At 35.7% G+C, this 15,037-nt stretch overlaps 1 protein-coding gene across 1 annotated transcript in view; it reads right to left on the bottom strand.

Moving 5' to 3' along the window:
* The window catches only part of MAP3K4 (mitogen-activated protein kinase kinase kinase 4), a 75,425-nt gene that overhangs the window by 36,050 nt on the left and 24,338 nt on the right, over positions 1-15,037 (bottom strand). Inside the window, exons 4-9 of the mRNA XM_010584481.1 lie at positions 11,272-11,514; positions 6,090-6,236; positions 3,240-3,397; positions 2,723-2,839; positions 2,208-2,307; positions 2,035-2,118 (exon numbers count right to left, since the gene is read on the bottom strand). Coding sequence (XP_010582783.1) covers positions 2,035-2,118; positions 2,208-2,307; positions 2,723-2,839; positions 3,240-3,397; positions 6,090-6,236; positions 11,272-11,514 — 849 coding nt within the window. The remainder of the gene's footprint in view (positions 1-2,034; positions 2,119-2,207; positions 2,308-2,722; positions 2,840-3,239; positions 3,398-6,089; positions 6,237-11,271; positions 11,515-15,037) is intronic.

Raw genomic sequence — 15,037 nt, forward strand, 5'->3', positions numbered from 1 at the left:
TGTCTTGAAATCCACTAGATCACCAACTTTCAGTGACATCTTTCCTTGTACCTTCAATTGATCCTTCTACACATTCTTCTAAAGGAATTTTGTTACAGAAATGTCTGATTTCACATATAAACTATATGTGTGTATATGTATGTATAAAATATATATACACACACATATTTTAAAAAGTAAATTAGTAAACACTAATTTAAGACTTATGAAGCACACATTTTTAAGATTGGAATATTAAAAGAAAAAAAATACCTTCAGGATCTCTAAGAAACTACATAACATTTCTCAATGGCTACAAAAGATAAGAGTAAGCAAAAATATGGCTAAAAAAAGTATCAGTTATTCTTTTACTACTCATGAAAGAGAGATTAATTAAGTCCGATAAGGGTGTTCTCTTTTAATAAAATACTACTTAAAAACTATTTCTGCATTGTATCTGTCACATTGTTAACAATACTTTAACCAAGTCAGGCACCAAAATCAGACTGTGAAAACAGTAAAATAGTTGATACCTGTGATTTGACATGAGGTAACTGACTTACAGTGAAGTTTTAATTCTCTCTTTTCAGAGTCTGATGTCATCAAGCTAAGACAAAACACTGTACTCAACGTTCTTACCATTAGGCAGCCACATTCTATAATTAAAACCATTATAATCTATAGGTCAATGTAAAAAACTAGATGGTTGTTATTGAAAGCTAAAGTAGTTTCCCAAAACTAATGAGCATCTGATTGAAAAAGCCATTAAAAATTTAAACTCCCTACACAACGTTAGGGTGCCAGTACATGAAGTGTTAATCACCAAAATGTGTGTCATTTTGAGTGGTGAAAAAAAGGGGAGAAGTAATAGATGAAGAGGGATAAATCCTGAGATCGAAATAATCTATCTAGATTATTTAAACCATGTGCTCACACAGATTTTTCAAACTCAAGATTAAATTTTTTTCTTCAAAACACATGCATAAGAACAGTGATGCTATCTTTAAGTAAAAGATCTACTGAATTTAATATCGTGTCTTAAAGCAGCCAAGAGTGGATACTTGGGGAAAAATATTTTTAAAAAGTAAACATACACTGAATTCCCTATTTTCCCACTGATGTCCTGCTGATCCAGATGTTTCATCCATATATTTAACATCCCTTTATGAATTTCTCTCCTATGAACTTGTCAGTCTCTCCTTGAACCAATTTCTACTTTTAGCAATCGTTTATATCAATCTAACAAGAATTTTGTCATGCAAAAGTTAGTAGATTATTTCCCAGTTGGGAATTATATATAATAAGTGTATGAAAGGACAAAAAAGAACAGCAGATCCAAATAAATTTAATCTGTTGAACCAATTGATTTACTTAAATTCAAACTGCAATAAAGACTTGTTAACCTAGGAATTTTTAAGGGATAAAGTGCAAAACCATAAATGTTGGAATTTATAGTGCAGTAAATATCAGGCACTGAGAGTTTAACCTACATTTGCTGTACAACAGTTTTCTAGCAACAGTTATTCTGGAACAGAACACAGTCCCTGCATTTCTCACATACTTAGTGCTTTCAAGAAAGCTCGCTAGAGCGGACCTCCACTACAATATTGTTGCTTTATAAAAGCACACAAAAAACACAGGTCCATAGTTTGAGATTATCTACTTAAACATGTCCATTTACTGATGTATCTGTTTACGTCAAAACTTCAAAGCGTTTATTTTTCATAACTCTCCCTACTAAGTGTTATTACTCCCCTCTCACAAATGAGGAAGTACTATTAAAGCAAAAAGGCTTCTCCTAGAGTCACAAAGAGAATCTTTGTGAAGACAAGGAATTAGACACTGATTTCCCAAACCAGAGACTAGCATTCTCACTCACATAAACACAGATACAGAAAATAACTTGACTTCCATAATTCAATATTAAATACATGACATTTAAAATATGTTGAGATATAGATGCCACATTAAAAACCTGAAAGTATGCCAATAAATATCCTTTGACATTTTGCTTAGCATCCCCACTCCACTTTCATGCCTCTAAACTGAATTTACCTTCACATACTCTTTTGTTTTCAGAGCGTTCAGAAGATCTCGCACAGGGGCTGACAATGCAAATTCTGCTGCTATTTCAAGGTCCTACAAATAATGACAAAACAAAAGAATATGCTTTCAGACTAAATTTATTTAAAGCATATAAATAAGATGAGAATCTACTCTTAACTTACTTTCCTCAGCATTTTAGCAAAACCAAGAGCTTTGGAGGCCCTTTCTCTAGCTTCATGAAACAGCTCTTTGAGTGCTCGGCTGGTCTCTATAACAGACCTCCTGAAACATTAGTAAGAATGAAATGACAACATTTTAATAAATCATACTGCATTTATACAGCTACTAGAAAGTAAGAATTATTTACATATATATCAATAGAAAGAACATAGTAAAGATATTTACAAGCAGCTGACTGACAAGCAGGCACATTTTTAATAAGGATATAAAAACTGAATTTAAAGAACATTACATAAACAATCTCTGATACCCTGAATTAAAAAGGTTATTAGGCTTCAAATGAACAAAATGATGGTTCATTATTACTGCATACAGAAATATTAGCAATAAAGTCTATGGAGTCTTGCATTTATTTATGAAGTTTTCATTCTAAGAAATAAAATGCAGTATGTACCTGTCAGGGGTATAGAAACATGAGTAAGTGTGTTTGTTATTATTAAGCCAAATGGCTTAATACCTGATTTCATCTGATGCAGTACTGTCATCGGCACTGGCCCAAAATTCATCACAACTGTCTTGTAGTCCAGAATCTAAAAATATTCCTGTAGATTTCAGCAGCATTCCTGCAATATCACTGTAGCAACAGAAATGGTGGAACTTCAGAGTCTTATTCAGGTAGCATGGCACCTTAAACTTCTTCCTACTCTGTCCAATGCAAGAGAGCCGCGTTGCCAAGTCCGCCTGCAGAAACAAGCAGCATCTTGGGGGCCCTCAGTTACTCTACGCGCACGGGGCTAGGAGGAATGGGAACTTTCCATAGAAGCAGTCATTCCTGTTATAGCTAGAGTAAGAGCAATCTGCAGTTACTGCATCCTACAGCTACAGTCATTGTAATAATCCATAAATTCACAAAAGCTATCAGCTGCTTACTGAGGCCTCAAGAAGCCCAACATGGGAACCCTGAACAAGTGCCGACTTGAATACATATCTGGTACAAATCAACACCATCAGCAGAGTAATTAAATAAAAGCTACCAGAATAGTTTTCCAGCTTGAGCTTCGCCCCCTCTTATATAAGGAGTTATTTCTTTGGTGAAATTCCATTCCTCCTCCAACAGATTTTTTAAACTATGAGATGCTTGAGGTAACTGCTGTAGCATTTGGATCCAGCTTCGCATATAATCAAAGTAAACCTGTACACGGAAAGAGATAATTTAAACAGAAATTGTTACACAACATGTAACTAAGGATTGTAACTTCTCAAATCAACAAACAATCTCAGTATTATACAATTTGTAGAATCTATTTCTACAACATTTTTCATTTGTTATGACTGAAAATGAGCTACATGTTTCCACTCTAAAGCTGCAATTTATGGCTCAGGAAGTAGAAAGTGCTACTGAAGTATTAAATACTATGTCTCCATTATACTCTTCTGAAAATACTGACAGTATCACCACCTCACTTGCTGTGCTGCTATTCACCATTGTATCAGTGAATACCCACAGTGGCCAGAGTTTTTAAAGCTGAACTACTGAAAAACAGTCTCTATATCTTTTATTAACTGGATTACTCTGAAAGGTTTTATCTGAACATATCCTCCTGGATACGGATAAGTGCAGTGAACAGGCTTCTCAGATTATGCATTATACCTTGTGTTCCTTTATATCAAGTCTTCTCTCTCACCTTTATTTAATTATTATTGTTTTAAACCAACATAAAAATCCAGGTAAGTACAATTCTTCTTCAAACATCGGCCCTTTAGGATCATACTGAATGCAAAAAACATGGCTGCAATTTGTTTTAGTTCAATAATCCCTAACATCAAGCAATGTCCCTCCTCGGAAATGGTTAAGACACTTCCCATTGACCACAGGTATTTTTGGACCTAGGACATAGAACCACTGAATGATTTGGGTTGGAAAGGACCTTAAAGATCATCTAGTTCCAACCCCCCTGCCATGAGCAGGGACACCTTCCACTAGACCAGGTTGCTCAAAGCCCCATCCAACCTGGCCTTGAACACTTCCAGGGATGGGGCATCCACAGCTTCTCTGGGCAACCTGTTCCAGTGCCTCACCATCCTCACAGTGAAGAATCTCTTCCTTGTACCTAGTCTAAATCTACCCTGTTTCAGTTTAAAGCCATTATCCCTCGTCCTATCACTACATGCCCTTGTACAAAGTCCCTGCCCATCTTTCCTGTAGGCCCCCTGTAGGTACTGGAAGGCTGCTGTAAGGTCTCCCCGGAGCCTTCTCTTCTCCAGGCTGAACACCACCAACTCTCTCAGCCTGTCTTCACAGGAGAGGTGCTCCAGCCCTCTGATCATCTTCATGGCCCTCCTCTGGATCCGCTCGAGCAGATCCATGTCTTTCTTATGCTGGGGGCCCCACAGCTGAACGCAGTACTCCAGGTGGGGTCTCACAAGAGCAGAGTAGATATGGAAAACCTTAAAACTCTACTCTGGATTAAGTAGGTACTGTGTTTTGGTAGTCTCAGACCATAGCCCCATTCTTGACTTTATTTAATTCACCTTTCACTCTCAGCCTAATTTCTCTTCCAGTACTCCTCTTAGCTACCTTGCCTGCCTATACAAGGAGTCCATAGGAAAAGACAGTAAGTTCCACCTCTCACCCCTCATTAATCCTGCCTTAACCTTCTGATTTCATACAAGTTTTCCCTATCCCTATTTCCAGTCCACATCATCTCTTCAGCTCTCTTTGCCCAGCTGTCCCAGTCTTCTGACAGTCTTGACCATTCATCCAATCTTTCTCCCCTGCTCCTGGTGCTACACAAACCTGCAACTCTGAATAGGCGCAAACTGTGATTCTTTGAAGTCCAATATATTTATTCCTATTTACACAGTCTTGTTACCACCCCTTTCAAGACCCACAAAAAGCAAAACCCTTATACAACTGAAACTGCTGCCAAAGTTCAACCTCTTGCCTCAAAGCACAAAAACATTACAGCTACCTAAAAAAAACCAAAACAAAAACCACCAGGTAAGGAATTTCAAAATGGACAAGATGAACCATTTCCCTTTCATCTAGCCAGGTCATTTCTGCTGGAAGTTTCTAGACATTTCAGATGGAGATGAAGGCAGGCACACAGCATCAGAAACTTTAGTTAAAACAATATAGTTTCACCACTGTATGCTATGAAAAGCATGTAATAGGAAAATCCATGCATACTTAGCAACAGATGGTACCAACAGCTCTGCTGACGACAGTAGTGATGAGGTACTGAGGTGTATCTTGGGGGGGGGGGGGGCCACAATAGTGAGGACAAAGCTCAAACAACTCACAAAAGAATAAAAATCAGTCACATGCAAGGGAATGTAATTTAAACTAAATTTACTTAATATTTAATTTAATATCTTTCAGAGAGGCCAAGTGCTTGTCTTGAAAATACTTCTTTGTATTTAACTTATTGCAATAATGAATACACATTAACACTAAGGTATCATTAATGGATGAATGCAATACCAAGATATTAAGACATGATGTTAGTCAAACAATTGTATTTTTTTTTTATTCAATACTAACAGTATTAAATATTAAAAGTTTAGTTTAAATGTATGGAATTTACATTTCTACATATGAACCATTTTGTCATAAATACAGGCAATTTACAAGTATACTACTGTACCACAGTCCAGTAAACAAAAAACAGTATTGCTAAATGGCAATGACTATTGTGTTACCTTTACAAGTCCACTAAAACAATAAAATTATGTTGAAGTAGCACAACATAAAAAAAAGAAAAAAGAAAGAAAAAAAAAGAAAGCAAGACCTATACCCAACAGGGACAACAGATTTCTATTAGCAGTATTCAGATTAATACACTTACTAGATCTCCAAATATTTTCTCCTTTTTGCAGCTTACCATTAACATTTTATGCAGGTCCTCTTCAAAAGAATCAATGTTGCAATCAATCTTTTGTAAGTCATCTAACACCTCACGTAACATAAACTGGTAATATTGCTTCATTAACAGGCCACCCTTCAGAACCTCTTTACACTCTCTCACTAGCTGCAAGAGAAAAACCCAAAACCTGCCATCAGTCAAGACATTACTCTTAAATTCTCCCTGGGAAGTGAAAACTTAATTTGTCAGTCCAGTTTGTCTAAATGCGTTAAGTTTATCACTACATAATTTCTACAGTTTTTAGAAATGAATACAGTCACTTTACATATCTGCAGGAAAGATGTGACTAGTTTTCCAGGGTTATTTAATTGCCATCATGCCATTTGCCACATAACTGTAAATGGAGATGGAAGCAGATGTTTCAGAATTCATTCCCTGCACAGAGCCACAGCAAGCAACTTACTGGGTAGTTAAAAAGTTTAGAAGTGGGCAAGAGGGCTCACAATCATTAAATCACAAGTTTAAATGGAAGCAAGTCAGGAACAACATGCAATGTGTTTGACAGATGCTTAGAGACCTATGACAAATGTTTTACTGCAGGAAATTCATTGTCAATCTATTGAGCAGGTGTCGACAACCCTAAAAGGCATACCAGACCTTAAAACAGTTAGTGCTTCTTTTGTTGCTTCCCTGGGCAAGGCTAACAGGAGGAAAGTTATCTTTTCAATCATAGAAGTGGTGACATTTTGCCAAACACCTATCACTCCTCCCTGAAAGCTTACAGCTTTTATTTATTTGAAGAAGCATGCACTACCACAGACATAGGAGTACACAAACAGCAAGAATGGTTTCAAACCTACACCAATGAAAGCCTTTCTTTCAGAAGTCCTTCAGTGCTAAGTGTGTATTCTTCCGAAATCATTATCAGTCTCCAAGTCTGACAACCCCTGACCTTTTCTGAGCAACTACTTCATTAAATTGCGAGTCTGAGAGGAAGAGAGGGGTTCATTTTGAGGGTCAGAGGGAATGGAATTGTTGGTTGGTTAATCTGCTTTTTAAAGTCTTCTCTAATGGCTATCCTGGCAAAATAATATAGCAATATAGTGGACTCAATGTATGAGAAATTGTAATGGCATGAAAGCAAAAAAACGTACAATAATGTTATTAATATGACAACAGTCTTTGGAATGTTTTACAAGCCAGAACACATTACGTTGTGCTCCTCTGCATGCAAGGGAAACAAGGGTAATATTCTGAACTCTGTAGTTTAAAACTGACCAATAGTTAGGCAAAAAAGGGAAAAAAAAAAATTTTTTATAAGGTGAAAATCCAATAATTACATATTTATACCCCTAATACGTCACATATTTAAAATCAGATGTGCATTCTTCACTCTCCACTCAATCACATTCAGTGTACTCTGTGTTAACCTTGTAGACTTTTTTGCCCTTGGATCCACAAAAAACCCCATAACTTGTTCAAAGAATTTAAAACTGATATTTAACTACCTGTCACAGAGACAGATGGGACTTAGCAATATCACTTATCCATTAAACTTTACTAGACAGTATGGCATATCTTACAATACAAGCAAAGTTCACTTCTAAAATTTGCAAAGAGTAACATTTGTCTATTCCAAATTAAAATACTCTCAAGACTTCATAAAAAAATAGTCATTTTTTGTTTAAATAATACTGCCATACAGTGATGTGTAGTGCTATTGAATAACAGAATATAGGAATTACAAAAAACCCTGTAGTGCTAATTTTAAGTGTCAACTTTTGGAACTGAAATTCACAAGGCAATAGGCAAACAAAAAATATGGTCCATAACGAGCACACTAAAGAATGTGCAGCTTAAACTGAAAATATTATCCCTATTACTGGTTTGTTTAATGGGTTTCTTTTCGTTTAGGGAGTTTGTACAAGAAATTCTTTTCTGCAAAGCAGGTGGGGCAGGTCACACAGCCTCCAGGGTACTGTAGTTTAGAGCAAGAAACTTCATATTAAGTTTTCTTGGGTTTGGTGGTTTGTTTTTTGTTTCTCCCTACCCCCAATATTTACTTGACTTATAAAATAGCAATATGTCACCAAACATTCACATTTTCCTGTCCCAGTAATTTCCAAAATTTACAGCACACCTACTCTAAGTGACCTATAACCATACCCAATATATAAAACCTGATTAAGCAGAACACAGTAACTAATCAGTACATTGTAGCCCTGCTCTAAGTGGTGTCAGTTACTTATCAGAAACGAGGCAGGTGTGACTTTTCACTTTTCCACTAGGTCAGACTACCTCAGAGTTAATGCATTCCACATGACAATAACAGACCATAAGCAGTCTGTACAAAATGTTGATGGCTGACATAAGGACTGTTGACACAAAAATGCCAGGAGGTACAACATGCTGTTAAGACCATCTAGACAGAGTGCTGATCATCAGATATGATTTTCCCCATCCAAACACACATGCTTTAGCTGGCTTCTTCTTTAATCATTAAAATGTGTTCAAATACTACCTGCTTAACAGGTGTGTGGATAACAGAAATGGTAATGCAATAAATCAGCACCTGCATCAACATACAATATGCTGCTGTGCTTCTAGCTACAGATTTTAATAGGTGTTGATGAAAAAGAAATTACTTATTTGTAAATTGCATTTCTCTATTACAGTAGCCTACAATCTGGAACTAAAAATCTTCTAACAGTATTGACCTAATTTCTCCAGTCATTTTGTAAGGAAGAAGCTTTTATGAAACGACAGTACAATCTACTACTGTTTTGAAGATACAAACTGGTATGAAAGATCTAGAGAGATCTGATAGTTATTTTGCAGAAGATCATAGCACTGTAAGACACTCAACACAGGTTAGAACAGACAAACAGCGTCTAATTTAACCACATAACAGAAATAACCTGTGTGCACATACACACACACACACCCCCCTCCACTTTTCAGCACAAATGCAGAACTTGAGAACCGTCGTGAACTGTTCAGGAACTACACTGCCACCACATAATGGCAAATTGCCTTTAAAAGACAACAGCTCTCTCTGATAATGGGATCATCAGGATCACAAAAGCTACTGCTAAAAATGAAACATGGATGAGATGGCTTAAAAAGGGGAAGCTAGTGAGAAAGGATGGGAGGAAAAGTATACTGTAGGAAGCATATATCTGTGCTGGTTTTCTTTTTGTGTGTATGCTTTTTCTCGCAAACCAGATTTTTTTTTTTTTTAAATACAGAATTGACTTGCTAGTAATCCAAAAATTAAACCTCGCCTTGGAAAAGCTAAGTATCAGGACTAGCATGTCTGACACATCCAAACAGTACTGCTACACGTTTCAAATGGTACCAAAAAGTAGGAGACACTTAAAAGTCTCAGTGCCTCAAATGACACCCAGTAGGTCCATGACGACAGAACCCAAACAGCACTGTGCTACATGCATACGAAGAACAATTCAAAGGATTGGGTTTGTTCAACCTAGAGAGGAGAATACGCACGGGGAATCTAACCACAGTTTTCCAATGCCTAGAGGGTAGTTACAGAGAAGACGGGGGCACTCCTTTCACAAGGATGCACGGCAACTCAACAAGAGGCAACAGGCACAAGTTGCTTCAGGAAAATTCTGTCTGGATACAGGAAAAAAAATGCTTTACTGGGAGAAAAAATAAAACGCTGGAACAGATTGGCTGGAAAAGCAGTAGAATCTCTCTCTCACTGAAAGTATTCATGATCTGGCCTAACAAGGCCCTGGACAACCTAATATAGGGCCCAGCTTTCACTACAGAACGTTGGACCAGAGTATGTCCAACCCAAACTTCTCTGTAATTCTGTAACATTCTGTGAACCTGCAGAACAACACAGACCCCTAGACTGTTGTGAGCCTGCCCAAGATTTCAGTAATTATAATTCTTCAGGAAACAAATACATCTATTTATGAAATACCCTCCACAGCTCCTTTGCCTGTTCAGAAATACTGCGTGGGACAGCAAGCATTTGCTGAGTTGAATTCATTTTTTCAATGTAATTAGCAAGACAGTATACGCCATCAAAACAGTCTGTAACAAACACATTCTTTTCCAGGAAGAAAGTGTCATTTTTACTTAACTCAAACTCCATAAGGAGAATACAAAACCTAAGGGCAAAAAAATAGCCCCAAACTCTGTGAAAAAAGGATATATTGTGCTTTACAATACAGTATGCTATACTGCATTTTACTGTAACTATGACTCTTAAGATTGAAATTGTAGGTACTGTACTTTTGGATACAAGGGCATCCAAAATCCTAGTATACCAAGGACCAAAAAAGGTGGGGAGTAAGGCGGGGGGAGGGGGGAAAAGAGAGAGGACTGAAATTTACTTGGGACCGTGAAGTAACTTAGCAATTGATTTTGGAGCAGCAGATAACTGGAATAGGAAATCATAATCAGCCCAAGAGCCTATTTAACTGTTTACCCTTAAAGACCACCTGATAAAACTCTGATCTGGTTATGCTTGCCAGGGAGCAGGGAGATGACTTCAGACAATTTTAATATATCCTGGACCAGACTTTGAAAAATGGCATTGATCTAAACAGCCTTCATTGTATCAGATAACCAACAGAAAAGAAATCCCCATACAACATTCTCAGCCAGTGACAGGACTGACAAACTTGGGTCACTACCCACAGAAATTATCGAATATTTATATAAAACAATATGCTAGGAAAGAAGATTTTTTTTTTTTTTCATTTTGTTTTTCTTCTTAATCAACTTCCACTATGTGTCCATCACATGTTGGCAGAGGTCTTACTTTTGCAATGAAAAAAGGATCAAATCAAAGAAAAAAAGAAATATACAGACCCTTAAAACTGGTTACGCTGCCTAAGAAACCCAAATAGAGGATGATGTGCTGGACAAGGTTATATAGCTTATAATGCAAATGGAACAAATATTGTTTACCTTCACTGGCTAATAATTCTTTGATCACCAGTTTTGATTCCTGGAAGTCTAAATCAGAGAGTTATATATGACCAGTTGTTTACTATGCAAAATCCAGATCTCCATATGAAATATAAGACTATTTATAAAAAGTTATTACATAATTATATATTGTCATTTCTTAAACTAATCCTCTTTAAACCAGCAACCTTATCATAATGACATGACAAAGTAATTTCAAATAGGAACTATTAAAACAACAGTTGAAGCAAACCTGTTTAATACTCAAAAGAGATGGTTCCCCAGCAGGTCTTTGTTCCAACCTTAGCTTGAGACATTCATGGATAACATTGAGCAGGACTCGGCAGAGGACCAAGAATGCAGGTTCAAAAGATGGCAAATCCATGGATTTCAGCTCCTCCCATGATACAGTGCTGCATTTTTGCTCACAACAAGGTGGGGAATTTAATAACTGCACATAATCTGAACACAACATGGGATCTGGAAATTCTGAAAACTGTAACAAGAAATAGGTATCATGAAAATGATCCTTAAATTCTTTAGGATTTAGCATTTGTTTAAAGAAGCATGCACTAAAGTCTATTTTTAAAAGGTAAGAGTCTATTAACTGGCAAATCACAGAAGTTTCAATTTCTCTCTTTTTTTTTTGAGGATCAGCAGGATGAGGAAAAGAATTATGGACCCTTGGGAGTGAACAAAACAATCTCTTAACTTTATGTTTCTGTTTTAAAATTATTAAACCATCCATTAAAGCTGGAGATCACCTCACTACACAGGAAGAAACTGCAGTTTGAGATTATGATGAACATACAAGTTAATCCTAACATAATATATAGAGACATATAGTCAGTTCATTATAAGATACAATACTTGAGAATTTAAAAATATATTAAAAAAATAAATAAATCAAAAGGTCTTACACTAATGGCTATATCTAGAGAAACAAGTTTGCACTTGGCTATGTCAGGTGAGTAATCTTGTTCCTTTTCAAATACATAGTGCATATATTATATAAAATTCCACATTGTAAAGTAACACAATATTCAAGAAAGTGTCGCTAGCTAAAATGAAAAAAAAACTATTGAAAAAATAACTTATGAACTTTGGTAGATGTTAAGAAATTGAAACTGAAATTTAAAAAGGAAGATAAAATATAAAGAGATCAAGCTGGTTTTTTCAATTAATAAACTTATTTTCATTTAAATGAAAATGAAATTTGAATGAAATTACATTTCTAATTAGAGAAAATAATTGAAACTATCTGAAATATACATCCTAGATATCTAAATTATATACCTTCTGATAACATTCTAAGCAAAGCTGTACATGGAGGCACTCTGGCATTTAATTTAGGAAGAAAATTTGGACTGCAACACATGTATAGCTCTTAAAGATAACAACACACTGTACCTCATTTAAGGACAAGATTTGTTTCAGATGAACTTTGTTTTATTCTACTTCTCATTTCATGGCTGCTAACTATGACACCTGAATATCCTTCATTCATGTATTAGACATAACTAGCATTTTTTAGGTTCTTCTTCAGTGCCAAATTTAAATAACATCACTTCAAAGGAGGGGAAACATTACCAGAAATTAGACAGAATGATAAAGTGCTGCCTAGAGAGTTAAAAAAAATTTAAGCCACTTTTAAGCTTATTATCTAGCAGAAAATTAAAAAAAAATAAATAGTTTATTCCTTTACACCTACGTGCACATTTTTAACATTTGTGTCTACAGTGTTGTACAAGCTCTGCTTTCTCAGAAGAGCCACACAAAATTACAGCTACCGATAAAGTCAGTTTTCTTAGTGTTTTTATTTTTTAATACTGTGATGCTTCTCAACTGTTGGGGGGATGGAATAGCATATTCATTACTGTCTAATGTTGGCACAACACACACTATGCGCTGCAGATTCTTAAGTGGTTTCTAAAACCACTAGCTCATTTTGCAGAGATAGCAAACATGCGTGAGTGGGGATTTCCTTTATACCTAGTTTAGCTGAAGTTTAATCACTAGTTGATCTACAGTATAAGAACTTATCTTCTTAGATGGTATATTAATTCTTCTTTTTACTAACTCTCTTTTAAAGAAACATACAGCACCAGAATAGCTCCAGAGCTAAAGGCTTTTATACAAGACGTTTTCATTAATAACAGATCATGAAAATACTACACTTACACAGCACAAAATATTTAAGAAATACAATCCTCACTGTGATGCAATTATAGTGTTGAAAAATTTAGTTCTTATAAAAATATTAAAGAACTAGTCTATGGTATGATAAATAACACAACAAAATTGAATAAATATGTTTTTCATTTTCTAACATTAAGGATAACAGCACATGACATTAGGGCTTAGTATTAGATACCTGAACCTCTACTGACTCATCTTAATCTTGAGTGGGCCCAGTCCGAAATGTTTCAAATGACTATCAAATACTTCTTTAAAAACCCCCAAGAAAACAAGTCCAAGCCATTTATTGAGATCATACATAAAATCCATACTCAAAAGTGCAGCCAGTTGAATAAACAACAAGCAGGGTACATGGGCTTAAGTACTATTCTACTAAAATAACATCTCTGATTTTGTAAACTGAAAGAAGAAATATTAGCCATTTTCCTTAAGAATCAAATCATACAACTTCTACACAAACAGACCCTGTACTGCCTAGAGCCTTGTTAAAGTATCAGAGCCTTTGACAAATGAAACTTGCACTTTAAAAAACACTAAAACCAGCTATCTGGATTAACATTTACACATACTTAAGATGAAATGAGCATTAAAATGGATACAGTGGAAGAATCCAGAAAGCACATTTTAGATGAAAGATAGTGTTTAAGTAACAACAGAAATTAAAGTATGTCCAGAGATTTTAAAGGGTATGTACACACATGAACACAGAGTCAAGATACAAAAATAACAGAACAAAGATGAACAAAACACTAACAGCTCTGGCTGCATACAAATATCAAACTGAACTGCACTAAAAAAACCCCAAGACACTACGTTCAAATGCCATAAGATGCAAAGACCAAGCAATTCAAAACCGTCTCTTCTATTTTAGTCTGATGTCATCTTTTGCTGCAGTAGGTACCACGCTTCTGACAAACAGTATTTTCTTTTTTTGACAGCATTCTTTTAACTTTGGGGCAGGAAAGAAGTTTACAATTTTATAACATTCACCTTTAGTCATAAAATAATTTCTTAAAAGAGGACAATATTCCAAAGAAAATGTAATCGTTACTGAAAATGAACATTCAAATAAGTCGCAAGGGTGGAGAAGGAGGAAGAAAAGATTAACCTTCTGTCTTACACAAGTCATCCAACACTAAATTACCAAGAACTCTAATTCTGTGAAGCTGCAGCAAAGACTCTAGCTACTTATATTTCATTAACTTGTTTCAAGAACCTTTATGAAGTCAAAACATTTGAGGTATTTAGCAATTTCAAAAATACATTCTAAGTAGTTTTCAATACTCCCAAATTATGGTTTTTTTCCCTTTGGTTTTTTAAAGGTACTTCTACCTGTATATTAAGCTGAACTTTCTATCTAAGTATATATGGTTTGGGGGTACTTTTGGTTACTGTAACAGATACCTCCAAGTTTTGCTTAGGCACATGACTCTAGAAATACAGAGATTTTCTTAATGCAAAACTTCCTAGAACACGAGTTGAAACCAAGTAGAGAATAAATAAAAATTCAACTAACTTCATTTTTAACAGTAATATCTACATTAGCAACAGAACAAATAAAAACTTTCAGAATCAAATAACTTTATAAATATAAATCTATTCAACCTAAAAAAAAACACCTCTGAGGGAGATAAACAATTCTTGTTCCTTTTGCAAATGTGAGTCAACACTAAGAGCATCGTGTCAAAGACCACATGTGGTATCCATATTAGCGCGGGGACAATGGCTAAGAAATTCCTTCGTCCAGAATCCACGGTTAGGCCCCACACACAGTGCTACTCGTATCGAGGAGGGCACGTAATCCTTACTACTAGTTCTTC

Source organism: Haliaeetus leucocephalus, unplaced genomic scaffold, assembly GCF_000737465.1.
Source record: "Haliaeetus leucocephalus isolate CR32 unplaced genomic scaffold, Haliaeetus_leucocephalus-4.0 Scaffold992, whole genome shotgun sequence".
NCBI lineage: Eukaryota > Metazoa > Chordata > Aves > Accipitriformes > Accipitridae > Haliaeetus > Haliaeetus leucocephalus.